The sequence below is a fragment of the Phocoena phocoena genome, chromosome 13 (assembly GCF_963924675.1).
Source record: "Phocoena phocoena chromosome 13, mPhoPho1.1, whole genome shotgun sequence".
NCBI classification, from domain to species: Eukaryota; Metazoa; Chordata; class Mammalia; order Artiodactyla; family Phocoenidae; genus Phocoena; species Phocoena phocoena.
The window spans coordinates 84694897-84716206 of record NC_089231.1 but is presented as its reverse complement, the minus strand read 5'-3'; the positions used below and the strand labels follow the sequence as shown (position 1 = coordinate 84716206).

General features: G+C 60.9%; 1 protein-coding gene across 1 annotated transcript in view; it reads left to right on the top strand.

Moving 5' to 3' along the window:
* The window catches only part of NCOR2 (nuclear receptor corepressor 2), a 152459-nt gene that overhangs the window by 118546 nt on the left and 12603 nt on the right, over positions 1-21310 (top strand). Inside the window, exons 23-37 of the mRNA XM_065889541.1 lie at positions 3570-3731; positions 4814-4953; positions 5638-5740; positions 5947-6051; positions 6329-6432; positions 9669-9819; positions 12538-12678; positions 13067-13153; positions 13856-14154; positions 15989-16343; positions 17475-17696; positions 18269-18520; positions 19306-19455; positions 19582-19701; positions 19792-20023. Of these exons, the coding sequence (XP_065745613.1) occupies positions 3570-3731; positions 4814-4953; positions 5638-5740; positions 5947-6051; positions 6329-6432; positions 9669-9819; positions 12538-12678; positions 13067-13153; positions 13856-14154; positions 15989-16343; positions 17475-17696; positions 18269-18520; positions 19306-19455; positions 19582-19701; positions 19792-20023 (2623 nt within the window). The remainder of the gene's footprint in view (positions 1-3569; positions 3732-4813; positions 4954-5637; positions 5741-5946; positions 6052-6328; positions 6433-9668; positions 9820-12537; positions 12679-13066; positions 13154-13855; positions 14155-15988; positions 16344-17474; positions 17697-18268; positions 18521-19305; positions 19456-19581; positions 19702-19791; positions 20024-21310) is intronic.

The following is a 21310-nucleotide window of genomic DNA, read 5'->3' as shown; positions in this document are numbered from 1 at the left end:
TCCTGCAGGCTGCTCTAGGGGTCTGAGGGCAGCAGGACCCCAGGCCATCCTCCCTGACCGGTGTGGGCAGCCAGGGCCACCTGCGTGCCCACCCCCGGCAGCCTCTGGCACGGCGTCCCGCCTTCTCTAGAAAGCCGGGCGGCCCTCGGCCGTGGGCCTCCCTGAGGGCGGTACTGTGTGCTGGAGGACAGGGCAGGGCTGTCCCTGAAGGAGGCCAGCTCCACACTTCACAGTGACAGGGCCTGCCAGACACTGCCCCGCTGATCAGCCCGCCCTGCCGGCCGCCTTCACCTGCTGCAGGAAGTCTCAGATGCCACCCACACGGGCGGGCATGCATCCTGGTTGGCACACAGGCCAGCTTGTGGCCACGGGGGCCAGGACATTGGTTGGACACCCACGATCGCCAAGCACCATGCCAGGCAGTGGGGGTTCGGCAGTGGGCAGGACGAAGTCCCTGCTGCGAGGAGTTGCTGCTTTTGCAAGAGGACGTTAAACGGGGGGACACGTAAGGAAGCAAGGTGACCTTAGGCTGGTTCATGCAGCGAAAGAGACAAAACAGAATGAGTGATGAGGGGCTCAGGGAAGGGTCTCCGTGAAGAGGAGAAGGCGGTTGTGGGAAGATCGGGGGGAAGGGCGTTCAGGCATAGGGAACAGCACGTGCAAAGGCCCTGGGGTGGGAACAAGCTTGGTGTGTTGGCGGAGCTGCCGGGAGGTCGTGGTGGCTGGGGAGGGGGTGGGATAGGAGGTGGGATAGGGAGATGGGGGACCCGATTGTGTAGGGCCTCGTAGGCCATGGTACTGTGGGGATTTTGTCTTGGGTGCAGAAAAAGCCTTTGCTGGAGGAATTTTAAGGGTGTGTGTGTGTGTGTGTGTGTGTGTGTGTGTGTGTGTATAGGGGACTGGGGAGAGGTCAGGCAATCTGATTTTTATTTTAGAAAGATCTCTTCTCTCTCTGCCTCTCCAGCCATTGTTGAGGAGAATGGGCGGCAGGGAGTTGTGGGCAGATGTAAGAGGCCACGGTGCTTTTCCCGGCCAGTGATGGTGGCAGCCTGGACTGTGCGGGTGACCATGAAGGGGGGCATTGGGACTTTGTTTCAGAGGCAAACATTGGGACCTGCTGATGAACCCGAGTGTGGGGTTGAAAGCAGAACGTCTGCCTCCTCCTGGGGCCCTGCCAGCCACCCACGCTGGGACCGGGACTCCCCATGGTGGGGCTGGGGTTCGCTGGACGAGAGTGTAGCGTGAGACGTGGGGTCTGGCTCTGGAAGGACATTCCAGGGCTGGGGCACCAGCCCAGGGCGGATAGCTGCGTGGCAGTGTCAGGGGCCCAAACAGCCTTGGCCGGCGCCAGATCTGAGCCGGGCTGGGCCATACTTGGGTGGCTGGACACCACACAGGGCCAGGCAGGGCCCGCTGGGATGGGTCACAGGCCCTGTCCTGGGAGAAGGTGAGCCACCACCTGTGCTTTCTGAGCCTGGCATGCGCCCTGTTGGCACGGCGGAGGGCCGCGCCGTTTCCTGGAATCGCTCGGCGCAGGAGACGGGGCACCTGGCATCAGGCACTGAGGCCTGCCTTGCAGCTGGCACCCGTAGGCACATGCATGAACTTGACACCTAGCACGACCGACCTCTCTGGTCTCTCAGGAGCCTCCCCTGCCGCCTGGCTCCTGTGTGGAGCTGCTCCGCCCGCCCACCCCTCGGGCTCCCTGGGCCCAGCCGGAGGAACAGGTTGTCTCTCCAAGCTCTCGGCCGCCGGCCCATCCTGGCCCGGCCCCAGATTTCCCTTCCAGCACCGGAGGCCACCCCCCGCCCCTGCCCCCTCCCACGGCAGCCGGAGCTGAGCCGGAGAGAGCAGCCCAGGCACGCGCGCGGTCGGGTGGCTAGACGAGCGAGGTTCAGGGCGTGCACGTAATTTCCGGGCCCGGTGCAGGCCCTGGGTGGGGTGGGGGTGGGGGCGCCTCCACTGGGCGTTGGTTGAGCATGAGGATCCCCAGCCCGGGTCACTCCCCGCATCTGCGGCCCCTCCTGCGGGCTCCCCACGTCAGCAGGCGCACAGGTCCGGGGGGAGCTCAGTCTCCCAGGAGAGAAGCGGGGCGTGTGCAGCATGCACGCCTCCACCCCACCTGCTGTGCCCACAGCAGGCGGCTCTCATGCTGCCAGTGCTCTCCTGCCCGCCTTGCTGCGTCTTCAGAGCCTCCCTCTGTCATCTGGAGGTGGCCCGAGGGATGACACCTGCCTGCCATTCCCATCCCAGGCCTGGCATTCCCAAGTTGTAACCAGCTGGCTACTCCCCTGCCCCCCCCCCGCCCCCCGTACCCCGCCCTCGCCACCATCGGTCCTCTAGCCTGACATCAATTCTCAAGCAAGAGGTTTGGCGCTTAGGACCGATTTCAGCAGAGTGGGTGGCCAGCGGGAGAACACCGTGAAGACGGCCTGGCCTTTGGCCGTGTCTGCGGCTGTGTCCCCAGGCCTGAGAATCCAGGGCCAATCGTTGCTCCCCTTCCTGTGGTCAGTGTGTGTGGCAAAGGTGAAGGTTACAGCCTGCAGCCCATCTACCTGGGCTCAGAGCTCCCCTTGCTGGCTGTGGGCCTTTGACCAGGTGACTTCACCTCTCTGAGCCTCCGTGTTCCCATCTGCAAATTGGGGATAATCCTCGTCCGTTCCCTGAAGGGTGTTGCGAGGATAACCGAGTCAGTCCACGCAGAGCACTTAGTTGGAGCCCCCGTGGGAGGGCTCCCTCCGCCGTCTGCAGCGTCCGGGAGGTTCAGTGGTCAATTCCTGACTTGGCCAAATATTTGCTGGTGACCTTAGATAAGTCCGTCGATGTGTCCGTACTCCAGTCCCTCTCAGCACACTGGGCCTGGCCGCTCTCTTTCTCCCGAGCCTGCAAGGAGGCTCGTTGAGTTCACGCTTTCGAAACGCCCAGCCCAGCCCCTGGACGTGGGACACGCTCGGCGCATGGGCTGACATGTGCGCGCCGTCATCCCGGGCATCCGGGCCGTAGCCGTGCTGGCGGGAGCACACGTACGCGGATCACGGCAAACCGTTCTGACCGCCTTCGTCATCTGAAGAGGTCAGCGAGCCTCTTCTGGAAAGGGCCAGATAGTAAATATTTTAGGTTTTGTGGGCCAGACAGACGGCCTCTGTCGCAACTCCTCAGCTCTGCTGCAGGTGATAAACGGGTGGACGTTCCAGCACAAGTGTGCACACAGAATCGGGCAGTGGGCAGGCCCCGTGCCACCATCTGCCGCCCCCTGGTTTGGAGGTTTGTCCAGGCCCCTTGCTGACCCGGTGCCAGGCAAGTGCCTGTGGGATTCCAGCGCTGGAATCAGGGGCCGCCGAGAAGCCCAGCCCAAGCCTGAGGCACATCCGTGCTTGACGGGACATCACAGGAGTCAGCGTGGTGCCCGGTCTGCAGACTTGGGGGGCTCCATCACTGTTGGCCAGGACCTTCCCCTGGCCGAGGCTGGCGCTGCAAGGCACAGGGGGTCTTGTTTGAGCAGGGCAGCCAGGGCTGGGGGCCTGAGGGCTGGCCGAGTGTGGCTGACTGCCTGCCTTGCCCCTCAGCAGAGAAGCCCGTGTTCTTCCCGGCCTTTGCGGCTGAGGGCCAGAAGCTGCCCACGGATCCCTCGTGTTGGACGTCAGGCCTGCCCTTCCCCGTGCCCCCTCGCGAGGTGATCAAGGCCTCTCCGCACGCCCCTGACCCCTTGGCCTTCTCCTACGCCCCGCCTGGTGAGTAGTTCACCCGAGCCTGGCCTCCTTGCCGAGTCAGCCAGCGTGCAGTCATTGGGCGCCAGCTGTGTGCCCTGACTCGGAACTGCACGCAGAAGGATCTTAGGGTCCTGGCGGGAGGGATGGTCTGGCCAGTGAAGGGGAAGGGGGCTCCGCTGAGACGCGAGAAATCTACAGGATTGCAGCTGAAACACCTGGTGCTGGGGACACCTAAGAGGTGCTTGAGCCGGTGAGGGGCAGGCTGAGAGGGGGAGCTCTGTCTTCCACCATGGACTTCGAGGTAGACAACGGGCAGGTGGAGAGAAAAGTGTGAGGAGGGAGGGGCCTGCTTTGATTTACAAATACAGTCAGGCTGGATTCGAGACCCTTCCTGGGCTCTCCAGCCCTGCCAGGCCCCACCAGCAATGAAAGGGGCATAGCCAGGGGCCAGTAAGGGCTGTGATGTCAGCAAAGGCCGTCCTAAGCAGAGCTGATCCTGCAGGATGAGTGGCCAAAAGAGCCAGGAGAAGAACAGGGAAAGACATGCCAGGCAGGGGGAACAGCATGTGCAAAGGTCCAGAGGCAGGAGAGAGCAGGCGAAGCTTGAGACACTGAGTCAGGCTGTCATGGCAGAAGCTTGGTGCCCAGGGAGACCATAAGCGCCAGGTCAGGTGAACCTGAAAGCTGTGTCAGAGGCTACGGCCTTACCCTGGGGGACCAGTGGGGAGCCATAGAAGGTCCATAGCAGGGGAGGATGTGAACTAGTGGACTTTTCAAAAAGATCCCTTTGGTTCCTGTGAGAGGAGGAGTGGACGGTTGGAGAGCAACAGGGGAACGGGGAGACCAGTTAAGGAGTCTGGGGGAGAGTTGAGGGGCTTGGGCCAGGGCCTGGGAGGGGGGAGGCGTGGAGGGAGACTTCCCTGGGGTAGTGGTGTCTGAACTAAGGATGCGGATGGCTCATCAGGCAGAGACGGGTGGAGCAGTGGGGGCGCGTATGGACGGGCACCCGCCTGGGCAGCACAGGGACGAGGTGGGGAGTGGCCTGGGGGCTCTGCCTCTGACCGCTCCTGGGGCCCTGTGATGGACAGATACATGCCCTGCAGGTCACCCGCTGCCCCTGGGCCTCCATGACAGCGCCCGGCCCGTCCTACCACGCCCACCCACCATCTCCAACCCGCCGCCCCTCATCTCCTCCACCAAGCACCCCAGCGTCCTTGAGAGGCAAACGGGTGCCCTCTCCCAGGTGAGGTGGGAGGGGCGGCCCCCCAGAAGCACCTGTGCAACCTGGTGCCCGGAGAACGCCCCTTCCTCTTTCTGGGGTTTGGTCCCTCCATCTGTAAAGTCGGGGTGGGGGTGATCCCTGGGACGGATGGTGTCGGGGTGGGGGTCGGGCACCCAGGGGGCTGGGTCCAAGCTGGCTGTGCCTGACCCAGGCATCAGGACCTTGGGAGGTCACTCCATGGGGCATTCAAGAGCATGGGCTCTGCGATCAGACTGTGTGGCCTTCGGCAAGTTACTTAACCTCTCTGTGCCTCAGTTTCCCTTCTGTGAAACAGAAAATCGCAGGCACTAGACACACAGCCCTGGCACGTGGTGAGCCTCGGTCCACCTGCCCCTTCACCTCTCTGACCTGCCCCCCTGTGGCGCAGGGCGGGGGCAAGGCATATGCTTTGCTCAGACGCTTGTGGGCACCATTTCCTTTAAACCAGGTCATGATGACCGCCACACGGGTGAGGGCACTGAGGCCCAGGAGAGGCAGTGACTCGTTCACAGTTGCTCAGAGGGGCAGCAGGGCCGGAACTGAGGCCCCAGGCCTCGGCCTCGGACCCGGGTGTGATCCTGAGGTTCCCCTCCTCTTGGGCCCTCGTAAAAGCGGGTTGAGGCCCTGGTTGAGGCCTCTGTGACCCCACGGCCTCTGCTCCCACAGGGAATGTCTGTGCAGCTCCACGTCCCGTACTCAGAGCATGCCAAGGCCCCCGTGGGCCCCATCACCATGGGGCTGCCCCTCACCATGGACCCCAAGAAGCTGGGTAAGGATGTAGGGCCCCCCAACCTCGACAGCCCAGGCTTGGCTCCCACTGTTTGCGTTGGGGGCTTGAGGGAGGGCAGTTCACCCTAAGGGACTCTGGCCCGCGCGTGGCGGGGAGGTCCCTCAGCCCCTGGACAGGGCAGGGAGGCGGCCGTCCTTCTGAATCCCTGCCCAGAGGCTCGGCTCACTGCTCTCACCCCTCTCCAGCGCCCTTCAGCGGAGTGAAGCAGGAACAGCTGTCCCCACGGGGCCAGGCTGGGCCACCGGAGAGCCTGGGGGTGCCTGCGGCTCAGGAGACGTCCGTGCTGAGAGGTGAGGGCGTGCGAGCTAGGCTCACCCCCGGCGGCTGCCCCTCCATCCCTGGGAGGGTCGAGGCAGGAATGGGACCCTTTATCCAAAACCTGCTGAGAAGCTTCAGCTCCCAGAGGGTCCAGCAGCCTCTCTTCGCAGTTGTCTGCTTCGCCATTTAGGGGCAGGGGGACCCTCTGCGTTGAGACACCGGAGGTGGGGGGGACTTGCAGGTCTCGGTGGCTCTGGGACTGGGGAGGGGCTGCAGACACCCCTTCAGCCCGTGTCTCATGTCTTCCAGGGACGTCTCTGGGCTCGGTTCCAGGAGGAAGCATCACCAAGGGCATCCCCAGCGCGCGGGTGCCTTCCGAGAGCCCCATCACGTACCGCGGCTCCATCACCCATGTAGGTGTCCTGGGGCCGTGGCGTGAGGGACCAGGGTGGCACTAGCAGGCAGTGTCTCCAGACGTGGCCCTGCCTGTGGACAAAACAGTGGGCAACCCGCCCATTCCCCCCAGCGTCTCTGCACAGCACCTGCCTCAGTAGATGGGGTGGCTTCGTGGGGGTGCCCACTCACTCCGTGAGCCTGGGAGCCAGGCATTTTAGGTGCTGAGCAAAACACAAAGCTCAAGGGCCCCGAGGAGCTGGGAGGGTAGCAGAAGGAAGCAGGCAGGTAAAAACTGAGCAGGTGATTTCAGAGTAGCCAGTGCTTGGTGTTGAGGAGAATGGCTGGGGCTGCCGAGGCCGTAGAGACAGGTGAGCCGGGGAGACCTCTCAGAGGTGTGAGCCCTGCGGGAATCTCAGGGATCGGCATTCCGGGCCCAGGGAACAGCTTGTGCAAAGGCGGAGAGGTGGAGGGTCCCTGGTGTGCGCCAGGTCCAGCAAGTGTCCGTGGTGCCTGGAGCAGCGAGCAGGAGGCGTTCGGGTCAGCAAAGTTTTGGGGGCCGGTGAGGGAGTCTGCACATCCCCCGCCTTCAAGGGGGTGAGTGGACAGACCTCCTGCAGCTCAGCTGAGCCCGCCCACACCACTGGGGCTCCTGCTGTGACTTCAGTCCTGGATGACAGAGGTTTCCTCTGGTGCCAGCCTTGGCCTCGTGGTGTTGACAGGCTGACGGCTGGAGTTGGCATCCTGGCCACGTTCAGCTCCGCAGAAAGTGTGGGATCGGCTGGTGACATCTGCCCCATCCAAGGGTTTGCGGAGGGGCCACTCTGCCCCTCCGGTGTCAGGACTGGGGGTTCAGAACTGAGCTCGGGGGTCCTAGTGTACACAGGGCCTGTTTAACCCTCTCCTTCCTCCCTGGCTGGTGGACCACAGAGGGCGGTTCCCCCACTTCCTGGGGTCCTTAGCTCCTAGGGCTTTCTTTTCCTTCCCTTCCACCCGCTCCAGACAAGATGGTTTACATTAGCACAGAATCCAGGTCAGCCCATTTTACAGATGAGAAGACCGAAGCCCAGAGATGAAACCCAAGGTCGTGTAGCCAGGAAGCAGTGGACCCAGTGTTTTGTGCCAGCTGTGCCAGAGGAAGGGGAGCCTGGACACACACACACACACACACACACACACACGCATGTGCAACCCCCCCTCCCCAACACACACACACACACACACGTGAATGGTGGAACTTCAGGCCACAGGCTCCCATAGGAAGGTGTCTTTGGCTCCAGGGGCCGCAGATCACACCACAGAGGAGAGCCCCTGATGCTTCATGTTTCTCTAAAACCTGTTGGTTTTGAAATCTTGAGCTTTAGAAGGCAGCTGCGCAGGTACCTGGGGCCACAGCCGGGCCGCAGACACTCAAGTCCCAGCCCCACCACATGCTGTCAGGCAGGGGATCGACGCTCCCTGACTCAGTCTTCCCTTTGCTAGAAGTGTCTCTTGCCGAGTCATCCTCACAGAGGCGTTAGGGATTAAAGGCTCCTGGGCATCCATCGGCCTCCAGTTTCAGGTGGCCGTGACCCAAGCCGTGTGGGTCACTCACAGCCTTGCGATTGTTTCTGGCAGCTGCCGTATGTGTGAGGGTCAGGCTTCCCCACAGCCTCACTCCCAGGTGATGAAATCCGGTCATGGGACACACACAGGCTCACACACACACACAAACTCAGGAGCACACGGACTTACGGTGGGTGGGCTTCTATCAGCTGCCCCTGGAGGAGCCTTTCCTGCTGGGATGCTGCCGGCTCCCCGGCCGTGTGCTCTCCTGATGAGAGAGGTGGCTTCCCGCCCCTGGATCATCTATCACCCAAACTAAAGCCCGTTTATTCTACACTGTTTGTGCACAAGCCTTTTGAAGTGTGGCCGAGGGGTCCCACCTAGGGCGTCTGCTTTGAGATGTCTCGGGAGACCCATCTGGATTCAGGGCGTCTTGCGTTTCCCTTGCTTGCAGACCAGGATCTGGGGTGAAAGCCCGGGGTGCCAGTCGCTGCCCTTACCCCACAGAAGGATGTTTCTTGGCAGAGAAGCTCCCAGGGGGAGACTCAGAGTGCACCAGCCTAGGGCTTGGCATGCAGTTGGAGCTGCATCTCTCAGTCAGCGCTTGGAATCGTAGAAAGAGAAGAGAGACGTCTTGATTTGGGGACAGCTTGTCTGTGACGGGTGCCTTTGAGAATCGTTATACAGAGATTGTCTCCGTTTTGTAGATGTACAGGCTGAGGCTCAGAGAGGCAAAGTGACTTGACAAAGGTCACACAGCAACTTGTTGGTAAAGCTGCTGTTTGCCCTCCAGCAGTCTGACTCCAGATTCATATTCTGACCCCCCACTCATGTTCGTGGAAGTCGCCCAAGGCGGGACACTACCCCACATGGCTATCTTCTCTCTGCCTGAATACAACCCCCAACAGGGAGCTCACTCCCTCTAAGGCACTGGTTTCTTGATCAGGGGCAGTTTTGCCTCCCAGGGGACACTGGGCAATGTCTAGGGACATTTGTGATTGTCACATCTATGGGGGAGCAGATTGGGGGTCGCACGCACTACCGGCATCCAGTGGGTAGAGCCCCGGGGGAGGGCTGCTAAATGTCCTACGGTGCCCAGCTTGGCCCCCACCTCAAAGAATCACCTGGCCCTCAGGTCACAGTGCCAAGGTTGAGAAACCCTGGGTTAGAGCTAAGATTTCTGGTGTCCTGCCCTGATTTGAGTCCCCATTCTGGTTTTGGGAATGACATGTGGTCACAGGCACGTGGCTGACATCCCAGCGTCCAGGCTCTGAGAAAGTAAAATTCATGTAGTACAGGTTGCAACACAGACTCCAGGGCCAGACTGCCTGGGTTCCAGTCCCGGCTCTGCCCCTCAGTAGCCAGGTGACCCTGGGCGAGGTCACCTTGCCTCTTGGTGCCTCAGTTTCCTCATCTGAACTAGGCACGATAGTACCTGACTTAGGGTGATTTCCAGGGTTAAATGAGTCGATGTATAGAAAGTGATCAGCACTTATTATTAATATTACTGATGCTTTGTTCTGCGTGGTTGTGTTCCGGCGGGCTCTGCTCTTTTGAAGCAGTACATGCGTGAACACGTGTGCACTGGCAGACACACGTGTGCCTGTGTGTGGATTTGGAAGGTGCACATGTACGCGTGCTGGGTCGTGTCTGGCGAGCGTGGGGGTCCCCGGCCGGAGCCCGCGGGCACTCATCCCCTCCGCACCCCCAGGGCACTCCAGCTGACGTCCTGTACAAGGGCACCATCACCAGGATCATCGGTGAGGACAGCCCAAGCCGCCTGGACCGCAGCCGGGAGGACGGCCTGCCCAAGGGCCACGTCATCTACGAGGGCAAGAAGGGCCACGTGCTGTCCTATGAGGGTGAGTCCCGTCGTCCGTCAACAGCTGTTAGGAGGTGGTGGGCGGGCAGGGGCTGGCCCGGCCCTCCCATCCTTGGGCATCTTTTTTTTTTTTTTTTTTTTTTTTTTTTTTTTGCGGTACGCGGGCCTCTCACTGTTGCGGCCTCTCCCGTTGCGGAGCACAGGCTCCAGACACGCGGGCTCAGCGGCCATGGCTCACGGGCCCAGCCGCTCCGCGGCATGTGGGATCTTCCCGGACCGGGGCACGAACCCGCGTCCCCTGCATCGGCAGGCGGACTCCCAACCACTGCGCCACCAGGGAAACCCCCTCGGGCATCTTTGATGCCCGGGAAGGACCCTCTAGGTGAGAGGACCAGCGGTGACCTGGAGGTGGTTGGTCATGTGGTCACTTGGTGTTTACTGGGGGCCGCCCATATGCTGGGGGCCCAGCGGATGAAGCCCCCTCAGAGAGCTCTCAGGACGCCCGCCCAGGATGCAAATGGGATGTCACCTTGTTAATCTTGAGTCATGGAAACCTGCCCACATCCAGTGTGGCTTGCCCACCAAACCCCAGACTTTGGTTTTTCTGGAGTTGGTCAGGAGAGAAGGGTCCAGAAAACATGGTTGGGGTTAAAGGGCAGCCAGATGTCTTCAGAAAACGAATCTAGGGGAGTGTGTTGCCCTCCTGTCTGCTTCGTGTGGTTGGGAGCCAGGGTGAAGGAGTGTCTTCCCATTTTACAGATGTGGGAGCTGAGGTGCAGTGATGTCCAGTGGTCCTTCTGTGTGTCCACCCTCCTGGCCCCTCAAGAGAAAAGGAGGCCTGGGACTTGGGGAGCAGGGGCGGGCGTGTTTGGCCCATTGAGGTGGGTTCACAGGGAGGCAAGGCTGGGGTGACACCAGGAGAGGGGGTGACCTCCCCATCCCTGCAGGTATGTAAGCCAGCAGCAGGTAAAGATTGGCTTTAGCTGTCTCCACCTCTGCCCGGTTCTTTACAATTTAGGAAGCAAACTTGTGGCCAGCCTTGCTAGACGTGTAGTAGGGGAACAGGCCCAGGCAGCAGAAGCCCAGGCTCACTCCCCCAGGCCTCTGGCCCAGCGCTCCTGGCAAACGCCGTGCTCTCTAATTGACACCACGTGGGTGGCAGGAAGGGGCGATGACCAGAGTGACGCGCCACCCCCTTGAGCCCTGGGCCCCCCACTTCAGTGCCCCTCACTCCTCTCACCCTCTCTGGTTCCCCAACCAGGGAACCCCGCCTGGAAGGAGTTAAGGAAGTAAAGGGCTGGGATGGGAATTTCCTGGCAGCCTCGGGCACCCAGAGGCGCGGAGATAGAAGCTGCTAATGGGCGCCCCTCTCAGCAGCTGGCAGCTGTAGGGCTGCAAACTGCTTCTCCTCTGGCGGCGGTGGGTACGTTCTCCTCTCCCTCCGCCTCCGCCTGGCCCGACTGCCCTCCCGCCCCCCAGGTCCTGGGAAGCAGAGGTGGCACCGTGGGGCTTAGGCACTTGCCTCTCTCTGCTGCCAAGTGGTGGAGACAGTCTTGGGGACAGGGTGTCAGCTGCGTCTTCTGTGCCAACCTCGGTATCCGGCTGAGGGCCCTGGGGGATGGTCAGGGGCCCTGGAAGGGCAGACGGACAGGCTGGCAGTCGAGGTGTTGTGAGCAGAGCCCTGGGTGGCATCTCGGCTCCGGCCTCCAGATCAGTTCTTGAGCCCCTACAGGCCTTAAGTTTGTCATCTGCAGAATGGGTGTAAATCAAGGCTTTCAATTTCTCACGTGCTTCCTGGGAACAGAGAGTGCCGCAGGCCGGACGGATGGCAGTAGGGGCCGGGGAGGACCCAGAGAGCGATGGCTGTGTCTACCGGGGCCCCGCCTCTGTTCTCCGATGGCTGATTGTCGCCCTGTAACGAGTGTGAGCTCGCTGGCCAGACTTCTAGTCTCTCTGTTTTCATCTGAAATCTCTCAGTGTTTAAACATCAGCAGTTAATTCTGAGCGAAATTGGGAGCATCACCGCGGTCTATCCGCTGGCCGCCAGTTTGCAGCCCCTGGAGTAGCTCACGCCCTGAGGATCCCATGGGGTCACGATCGGAAATCCTGGGAGAGCGAGCGTGCCCTTTATCCCAAGGGGCAGGCACGGGGCTCTCGGGAACTTGCTTCTGATACCCCGGGACTCAGCCATCCTTGGAAGGAGAGGCCCACTCGAGAAGCCCCCAGCCAGATGGGTGAGACCGAGGCTTGGCCTCCTCCGGGCTCGCCTCCTGGCTGCTCAGACCCTCGGCCCGTCGGGGGCCCGCGTGCCAGCCTGAGGAGCTCGCCCTTTGGGCTCAGCCTGGCTTGGCGAGGCCGCCTCTGCTGTGGACACTCCTCGTCCCCTCCCTCCCCCCCCGCGGGCACACACTCTCCCCACGTGGACACCAATGCACATAGTTTATTCCATGTGGCCTCACTCCGTTCTCAGTGGCCAGGTGTGCACACACACAGAGACCCACGGTGACACACACAAATGGTTGTGGTAACCCTGCACGTTCACACTCGGCTGGTTCACGTCACATGTCGGCTCCCACGAGTCGCCGTGTTTGCGCAGGGTCACATACCCGCGCGTGGTCAAAGGCACACACCTCCCTGCCAGCGGAACTGCAGGCTGTTGCCTTCTGCCCACTGGGCCCGGCCGGTTTGCTGGTACTGGGCCCAGTGCACACAGTTGCCCTGGGGCTGCCCCTCATCGTGAGATCGGTCTGGTTTCCAGGTGGCATGTCCGTGTCCCAGTGCTCCAAGGAGGACGGCAGGAGCAGCTCAGGACCTCCCCACGAGACGGCCGCCCCCAAGCGCACCTATGACATGATGGAGGGCCGTGTCAGCAGGGCCATCTCCTCAGCCAGCATCGAAGGTGTGTGCCCTGCCCAGCTCCCTACTCCAGGGGGCACAGAAGGGCCAGGGGAGGGCCTAGGACCTGCCCCGGGGGCTTCCCTACTTGCTGGGTGATGGCAGGAAAGGGAGAGAATTTCTCTCTCTCAGCTCCCCCTGGAGGGAGGAGATGGGATGGTTGGCCCTACTTTACAGATAGGAAAACTGAGGCAGGGTTTTTCTGGAGCTCCACCTGGGGGTAGCACAGGGCCCGAGAAGTGGTCCTATGCGGCCACCACTACCATCGTGGGGACTGACACTAAGTGGCTGGAGGGGCCCGCTGCTGGGAGGGGGCTCTGGAGACCCTGGCTCGTCACGCCAAGGCCGGCTCGGGGAGTCACGAGACGATGCTCTTGCCCTCCCCCTCCCAGGTCTCATGGGCCGCGCCATCCCGCCTGAGCGACACAGCCCCCACCATCTCAAAGAACAGCACCACGTCCGAGGCTCCATCACGCAAGGTACCCTGCCCTCTGCTCCCCAAGTGTCCCCGCATGCCCGGCCACCACGCCCTTGTGGCAGCTACAACAAGCCCTTGGGTTTACAGTCAGGGTGGGTGGGGGAGGGAAGGCATACCAGAGTGCCATGGGTGCCCAGGTATGTGGAAAGGCATGTAACACACGTGTACATGACAGGTATGTGTGCAGGTTGAAAGGCAGAGCAAGGCATTCCTTATGTATTTGAAAACAAAAAGAGAAGCAAAATACTACCCATCACCCTCAACTTTGTAGACGTCATTTATTGAGCATCTACTGTACTCTGCGCTTGGTGCTACCCCAAGTGCTCTCTAGATATTATCTTATGGAACAGACTCCAAGAGGAAGATACAGTTGGTGGGAGGATCAAAGAGGTCAGATACCCTGCCCGGGTTCTCCTGGCTGGTCAGTGGCAAACCAGCTACTGAGAGCCCCATTCTATGCATCTTATCTATGTTATCTCACTGAATGTTCGTGACTTGGTGAGGGGTTTCAGTTACTACTCCCATTCTATATGTGAAGAAATTGAGGCTCCGAGAGGGCAAGTCATGTGCTCAAGGTCACACAGCAAGTGAGGGCTTGAACCCAGGTAGTCTGGCTCCAGAATCTGCCAGCACGGAGGCCCCAGGTTAGGATGGGCGAGGTGGGGTACAGGTGCAAGGGTCAACGCCCCGTCCTCCCCGGCAGGGATCCCACGATCCTACGTGGAGGCCCAGGAAGACTACCAGCGTCGGGAGGCCAAGCTCCTGAAGCGTGAGGGCACGCCGCCCCCACCCCCCCCGCCCCCACGGGACCTGGCCGAGGCCTACAAGGCCCGGCCCTTGGAGGCCCTGGGCCCCCTGAAGCTGAAGCCGGCCCACGAGGGCCTGGTGGCGACAGTGAAGGAGGCCGGCCGCTCCATCCATGAGATTCCACGGGAGGAGCTGCGGCGGACGCCTGACCTGCCCCTGGCCCCGCGGCCGCTCAAGGAGGGCTCCATCACGCAGGTACGGGCGCGGGGCTGGGCGGCTGGGCCAAGATCGGGGCGGCGGGTGCTGGTGGGCACCGCTCTGGCCCCTACAAATGGGGAAACTGAGGCCCAGACTCGTTGAGTGCCATGCCCAGGATCACACAGCTGCTCATCACTGAGCCGTCATCACGTCCGTTCCAGATTCCATACCAAGGCCTTTAGGCTATATCCATGACCTCGTTCACTTGCATTTACAGCCCAGGAGAGTCATAGCTATCATCCCCATTCTCCAGGTGGAGAAACTGAGGCCCAGAGAGGTCAAGAAGCTTGCCAAACCCCAGAGCTAGATGTACTAATGAACACCGGTCATGGATCGAACCCCCGATCCGTGACCATAAGACATCATGACTTATCTAACCCTCACAGCAGCACTCTGAGGTAGTTCTCTTACTGTCCTCATTTTAGTGGTGAGCAAACAGGTTCAGAGAGGTTAAACAGCTTGTCCAGGGTCACACAGCAAGTAAACGGCAGTTGTGCATCTCAAATCCAGATGTCCCTAAATCTGCAACGTCTTTGCTTCTTGGCCTCCACTTCTCCCACCAGCATGTTGCACCTCACCCTACCCCCACCCCCGTGGCTCTGGCCCCCCAGAGGCCCCAGCCTGGTAGGGGAAGATGAGCTCTGATTGTGTGAGGAGCTGGTCGGTGGAAACCACCTAAGAACCAGTGTCTCTTCCCTTGGTCAGAGGTGGCTGATGTGAATGAGGAAGGAGCATGGGATCCATCGGGGGCTGCGTGGCTGTGAGGTGGCAGGGACTGGGGAGGGTGTCCAGGAGGCCTACAGTTGGCTAACAGCACAGAGGTGCCCCGGGAGAAGGCGGGAGCGGTGGGAAGATTGTCGAAGGCCAGGGGACGAGTTTGGCTCTCAGCCTCTGGGCAGTTGTGAAGCCATTGGCAAGAGTCCACCATGGATCCAAAGGGAGGCCAGTCTGATTCTGGAATATTCTTTTTAAAATAAGGGCACTTCCCCTTCTTACGAAAGTAATTAAAACACTCCCGAAGGGCTTCCCTGGTGGCGCAGTGGTTGAGAGCCCGCCTGCTGATGCAGGGGACACGGGTTCGTGCCCCGGTCCGGGAAGATCCCACATGCCGCGGAGCGGCTGGGCCCGTGAGCCATGGCCGCTGAGCCTGCGCGTCCGGAGCCTGTGCTCCGCAACCGGAGAGGCCACAGCAGTGAGAGGCCCGTGTACGGCAAAAAACAAACAAAAAAAACCACTCCTGAATAAAAGCAGAGTTCTCTTACTTGGCAGACACACAGAGCCCACCGTATCCTGGGTTTCCCCGGCCTGCGCAGACAGGGTGGGGTCTTCTCCCAGGCGGCCGGGCTGCAGCTCGTCCGTGACCCGTTTCTTCAGCTGCCCTTTCTGGCCATAGAGCAGACAGAAACCTCTGACCTCTGAGACTTGAGCCTCAGGGTGGTGGAACTGGAGTTTGCGGCTGGCTTTTCTGGCTTGGCATTGGGTGGGCCGCAGAGGGTCCCAGACTGACAGGAAGAAGGTATTTGCCCTCATGGGCGTGTTAAGTCTCTTTCCAGCAAACCCCAAGGGCCAACAGAGGTTCCCCCACTTGCTCCAGGAAGGGCTGACCTCTGAACTTTGTGCCCCCTTCTGCAGCCCCCCCCAGGTGGCTCCGGTGGCCAGGGTCCAGGACAGGGGTGGGCAGGCCAGGGACAGGTGTGCGCTCATCTTAGGCTTAGCAAAGCCCTTCCTCCCCCGCCCCTGGAGGCAGGAGATGTCGCTCCCATTTCATAGCTGAGAAACTGAGGCTCAGAGCAGTTGTGTAGCTGATGCTCATCTCCACCTTGCCCCTCAGGGCACCCCGCTCAAGTATGATACCAGCACGTCCTCCACCGGCTCCAAAAAGCACGACGTGCGCTCCATCATCGGCAGCCCCGGCCGGACGTTCCCGGCGGTGCACCCGTTGGACGTGATGGCCGACACCCGGGCGCTGGAGCGCGCCTGCTACGAGGAGAGTCTGAAGAGCCGGCCGGGCGCTGTCAGCAGCTCGGGGGGCTCCATCACCCGGGGCGCCCCGGTCATCGTGCCTGAGCTGGGCAAGCCACGGCAGAGCCCCCTGACCTACGAGGACCACGCGGCGCCCTTCGCCAGCCACCTACCCCGCGGATCACCGGTGACCACACGGGAGCCAACCCCGCGCCTGCAGGAGGGTGCGTGGGGCGGGGCGCGAGGTGGGGCGGGGCCACGGGGTGGGGCGGGGCCTCGGTGGGCTCCGGTCTCTGAAACTGCCTTACCATCCACTCCTTAGCCCAGGAGCATCCTCGGGGCCGCCACATCCATTCCACCTACCAGACCGGTGGGTTCTACCTCCAAACCATCCTCAGGATTCTCTCCATCTCTCGGCCACCTCCAGATCACCTGGCTTCCCTGACTTCTCTCTTGTCCTGCTAATAATCTGCTCCCCACACGGCAGCCTGAATACTTTTTTGAAATATTTACATCAGATTATGCCACTGTTCTGCTTAAATCTTTCTCGTGACTTCTCACTGCACTTAGGAAAAAGTCACCCTTTTCCGCCATGGCCTTGGGAGCCTGCAGGATCCCGCCCCACCCACCTTTCCATCTTACTGCCAAATTCCTTTATCTGCTGCTTTATGTCTCTTCCTTGACCACACTCAGCTCATTCTTTGCTCTAGACCTTTGCACGTGCTGTCCCCTGTGCCTGAAATCCGCCCCCGCCCCCAGCCCACCACCCGCCTTTCAGATCTTTACCTAACTGGTTTCTTTTGCACCCTTCAGGACTCTGTTCAAATGTCACATCCTCAGGGAGGCCTCTTATGACCACCCTCCCCCCTTCAGTACTCTGGTCACATTCTGTCACATTTAAAAATTTTCTTCAGAGCATTTATTACTCTGAGATTCTTTTTCGATGACTAGTTGATCATCTGTCTCATGCACTGAATGTCAGCCCCACGGGGGCCGGGATTTTTCTGTTTTGTTCAGCGGGGCAGCCCTAGCTCTTAGAAAGTGCTCGGCATGTCGTAGACACTTAATAAATGTTTTTGGTTGATTGAAGGAATGCACAAGAAAGGGAATGAAGGAAAGAAAGAATGAACTTTTTAAAAGAGCTAAAAAACAAGCGAGTGAGTGAATGAATAAATAAAAGGAAAAATGAACTAGACGCAAATGGATGGATGACGAGGCCTGGTCCCTGGGGATCCCAGAGACCCTACCCTCAAGTGACTTCCCCTAAGCACTAGCCTTGGCAGCCCCCGTGTTGGAGGCTGGGACACCTATGGCACAGAGGTCTGATGCCATCCCCACTTGGCCAGTCCCCACAGGCAGCCTCTCGTCCAGCAAGGCGTCCCAGGATCGGAAGCTGACGTCCACGCCCCGTGAGATTGCCAAGTCCCCGCACGGCACCGTGCCGGAGCATCACCCCCACCCCATGTCGCCCTACGAGCACCTGCTTCGGGGTGTGAGTGGCGTGGACCTGTACCGCGGCCACATCCCGCTGGCCTTCGACCCCACCTCCATACCCCGTGGGATCCCTCTGGATGCAGGTGACTGTCCCGGACCCATAGAACCCTGCGGCATCAGTGTCAGCCCGAGGGCTCCTCGGGCATCAACTAGCTGCCACTAGGTGGGGAAACTGAGGCATGGTGGGGGGTGGGGAGACCCAACAGTGTAATCATGTCAACAGTTTAGGTGAGAAACAGAATTTCTCTTAGGGGTCTGAGGGACATGCTGGGTTAAACATTTTTCAGTGGTTTTCTTTTCCTGCGGAACTTATCAGTGCCTTTAAAATTGCAAACGTATCAAAAGAGGGCTCAAGGGTGAGCGTTCCCCAGACGGACGTGATCTGAAAATCCGTTTAGAAGGATGCAGCCCTTAGGTATTTTAGTGATCCCCATTTTGGATGCCCTGTGTTTGGGGGGATTTCCATCCAAAGAACATTATCAATCAGAGGCACCCACATGTGTGTCGGGGCAGCGAGGGTTGTTCTCCTAGGCTCTCAGTTCTGTTTTCTGGGGGGTGTTTGGGAGAAGCTGTGAGGCACTGAGACCGGCGGGGTGGGGTGGCACTCCCAGCCGAGGTGTGGGCCGGCCTGACCTTGCTCCCCTTCTCCCGGTAGCCGCTGCCTATTACCTGCCCCGGCACCTGGCCCCCAACCCCACCTACCCACACCTGTACCCGCCTTACCTCATCCGCGGCTACCCCGACACGGCGGCGCTGGAGAACCGCCAGACGATCATCAACGACTACATCACGTCACAGCAGATGCATCACAACGCGGCCGCCGCCATGGCCCAGCGAGCTGACGTGCTGAGGGGCCTGGCGCCCCGCGAGTCCTCGCTGGCGCTCAACTACGCCGCCGGCCCGCGAGGTGGGTGGGGCAGGGCGCTGCCAGTCACGCGGGTGGGCAGAACCCGCCACCCAGAATTGGCCTTACTCCTGGTCTGCCCGGGGTCCTGAGAGCACAGGACACGTGCGTGCCCACGCGTGCACGTCTGTCCTTGCCTTCGAGGCTCGGGTTGTATCGCTGCGCTGAGAGCACACACAGACCTGGCAGGTGGTGCAAGGTTGTGTGTGCTGTGTGTCCTGGATGCGTACACGCGGGCTCTGCACGCGCTTGTGTCCTCTTGGTATGTGCGGTCCCTGGAGTTTAAAAAACAAGATGGAAATGTGAGGCTGTTTGAACTTCAGGTTCCCTTGAGTGGAAATCAGCCCGGGGTTGCTTTGCGTATGCATATTACAGTCGCCTTGTGGAAACGCTTCTGGAATGTGCTTCCGGAGCAACCAAGTACTGGTTACGGTCACACTAGGTATTTCATACAGTGGGGACTGAGTACCAGGAAAGGACTGCATAGGGTCAGAGGCAAAAAGGGCACACCAAAAGAGCAAAATGGGCATAGCAAGGTATGCAGGGGTGCCAACTGCGAGCCACATCCACTTCAGGGTTTGGGAGCGAAGAGACGAGGTGCTGTGAGCACCCGGCATTCAGAGAAGGGTCCTGCGGGCCCGGTGCGGGGACCAAGGAGGGAGCATCCGGCCGTGCTGCTTCTCGGAGGACGCGTGGCGCTCCACCGGCTGGGGTGGTCCAGCCAGGAGGCAGCCTGGCCCCTCTCCTCCCCCGACCGCTGCAGCCCGGCCCCACCTCCTCTCTCACAGGCATCATCGACCTGTCCCAAGTGCCACACCTGCCTGTGCTGGTGCCCCCGACACCAGGCACTCCAGCCACCGCCATGGACCGCCTAGCCTACCTCCCCACGGCACCGCAGCACTTCAGCAGCCGGCTCAGCAGCTCCCCGCTCTCCCCAGGTGAGGCCCCCACCCCCGTTCTGGGCGTCCTCGGGCAGATGCCTTGCCCTCTCTGTTCCACCCTGGAAGACAAATCCAGGGCCCTTCCTGTGTCCGGGGCTGAGCCGCAGGCCTTTGGGTTTCCAGGAGGCCCCACGCACTTGACAAAACCCACGGCCACGTCCTCGTCCGAGAGGGAGCGGGAACGGGAGAAGTCCATCCTCGCGTCTACCACCACGGTGGAGCACGCGCCCATCTGGAGGCCCGGTAGGACGGCGGAGCCGCCAGCACGCGCCCCAGCGGTCCGTGTGGCTGCGCGTGGCCCGCCCCTCTGATCCCATGGCTTGTTTCCACCAGGTACGGAGCAGAGCGGCGGCGGCGGCGGCGGCGGCGGCGGCGGCGTCGGCGGCGGCGGCGGCGGCGGTGGGGGTGGGAGCAGCGGCAGCCGCCCCGCCTCCCACTCCCACCAGCACTCGCCCATCTCACCCCGGACCCAGGACGCCATCCAGCAGAGGCCCAGCGTGCTGCACAACACAGGCATGAAGGGCATCATCACCTCCGTGGAGCCCAGCACGCCCACGGTCCTGAGGTGGGCCAGGTTGGCACAGGGGAGGGGACAGGCGGGGCGGGGGCGGTCACTGGATGCAGGTTGGGGGGATGCGCAAGTGTACCGATGGGTTGGGAGGTATACGGGAGAGTGAGCGATGGCTGGGCAGGTAGGTGGGTGGGTGGCTAGGTGGGTGAGAAGGTAAAGAGGGGGGTGATTGGGTTAGTTGGATGGGTGGGTGGATAGATGAATGGATGGATGGGTGGATAATAGACTTTGGGTGGGTAAGTGGATGGATGACAGGTGAGTAGGTAGATGCATAGGTGGGTCAGTGGTGGATAGATGGGTGGCGGAGCTAGATGAACGGGCAGGTGGGGGGGTAGATGGATAGATAACAGCGGGTGGGTGGGTGGGTGGATGGATGGTTGTGTTAGAGAGCTAGGTGAGTAGGTGGATGGATGGAGGTGGATGAACAGATGGTGGGTAATTGGATGGAGGTTGGGTTAGATGGGTGAGCAGGTAGGTGGATGGATGGGTAGATGGGTGAGTAGATAGGTGATGGGTTGAGTAGGTGGGTGGATGGGTGGTTGGGTTGGGTTAGGTAGGTAGGTGGGGAGGTGGGTGGATAGATGGGTAGGTGGACAGGTGATGAGTTGGGTAAGATGGCTGGGGGGGGTTGGGTGGGTAGATGGATGACGAGTTGGGTGGGTGGATGGGGGAGTAGTTGGGTGGGTTGTCGAGTTCAGGAATGGAGTCTGTGGAGCGGGGAGGGAGAGCAGAGTGAGACCTGTGAGGAGAGCCTTTCCTGTTCCTCCCAGGATTCAGCAGGGCCCTACAGGGAGGAGATAGTGTCTCTCTTGCCTGGACAAAGTCCAGAGGTTCCGTGAAGATGGGAGAAGCTGCAGAGGTCCCATATGTGTCCCCCCAGCCACCCCCCGGAGTCCACTTCCTATCACAACAGGCCCAAGACCCACCTCCCACCCCCTGCCCAAGGTCTGTGGGCAGAGCTGCCTGACGGGGGAGGGAGCTTCCCCAATACCCCTGCCCGCCCAGCGACAGTTTGGAGGTGGCTGCTTCTTCCAAAATGAAGTATCCATTCATGCAAGTATGCTTCCGTTTGGCTAGTCTAAATCATACCTTCCCCGCCACCATTCCAATTATGAAAAATGACATCATTTCCCAAGCGCACAGGCTCGTCCCCTCTGAGTCAGGTCCCCAGCGGGTACGCGTGGAAGGAGCGCCTGAGTCTCAGAGTGGGGCACCCAGGCGTGAGCTCCCACCAGCAACCACCGGTGAGAGGCTGCAGCAGGGACATCAAGCCCTTTCCCA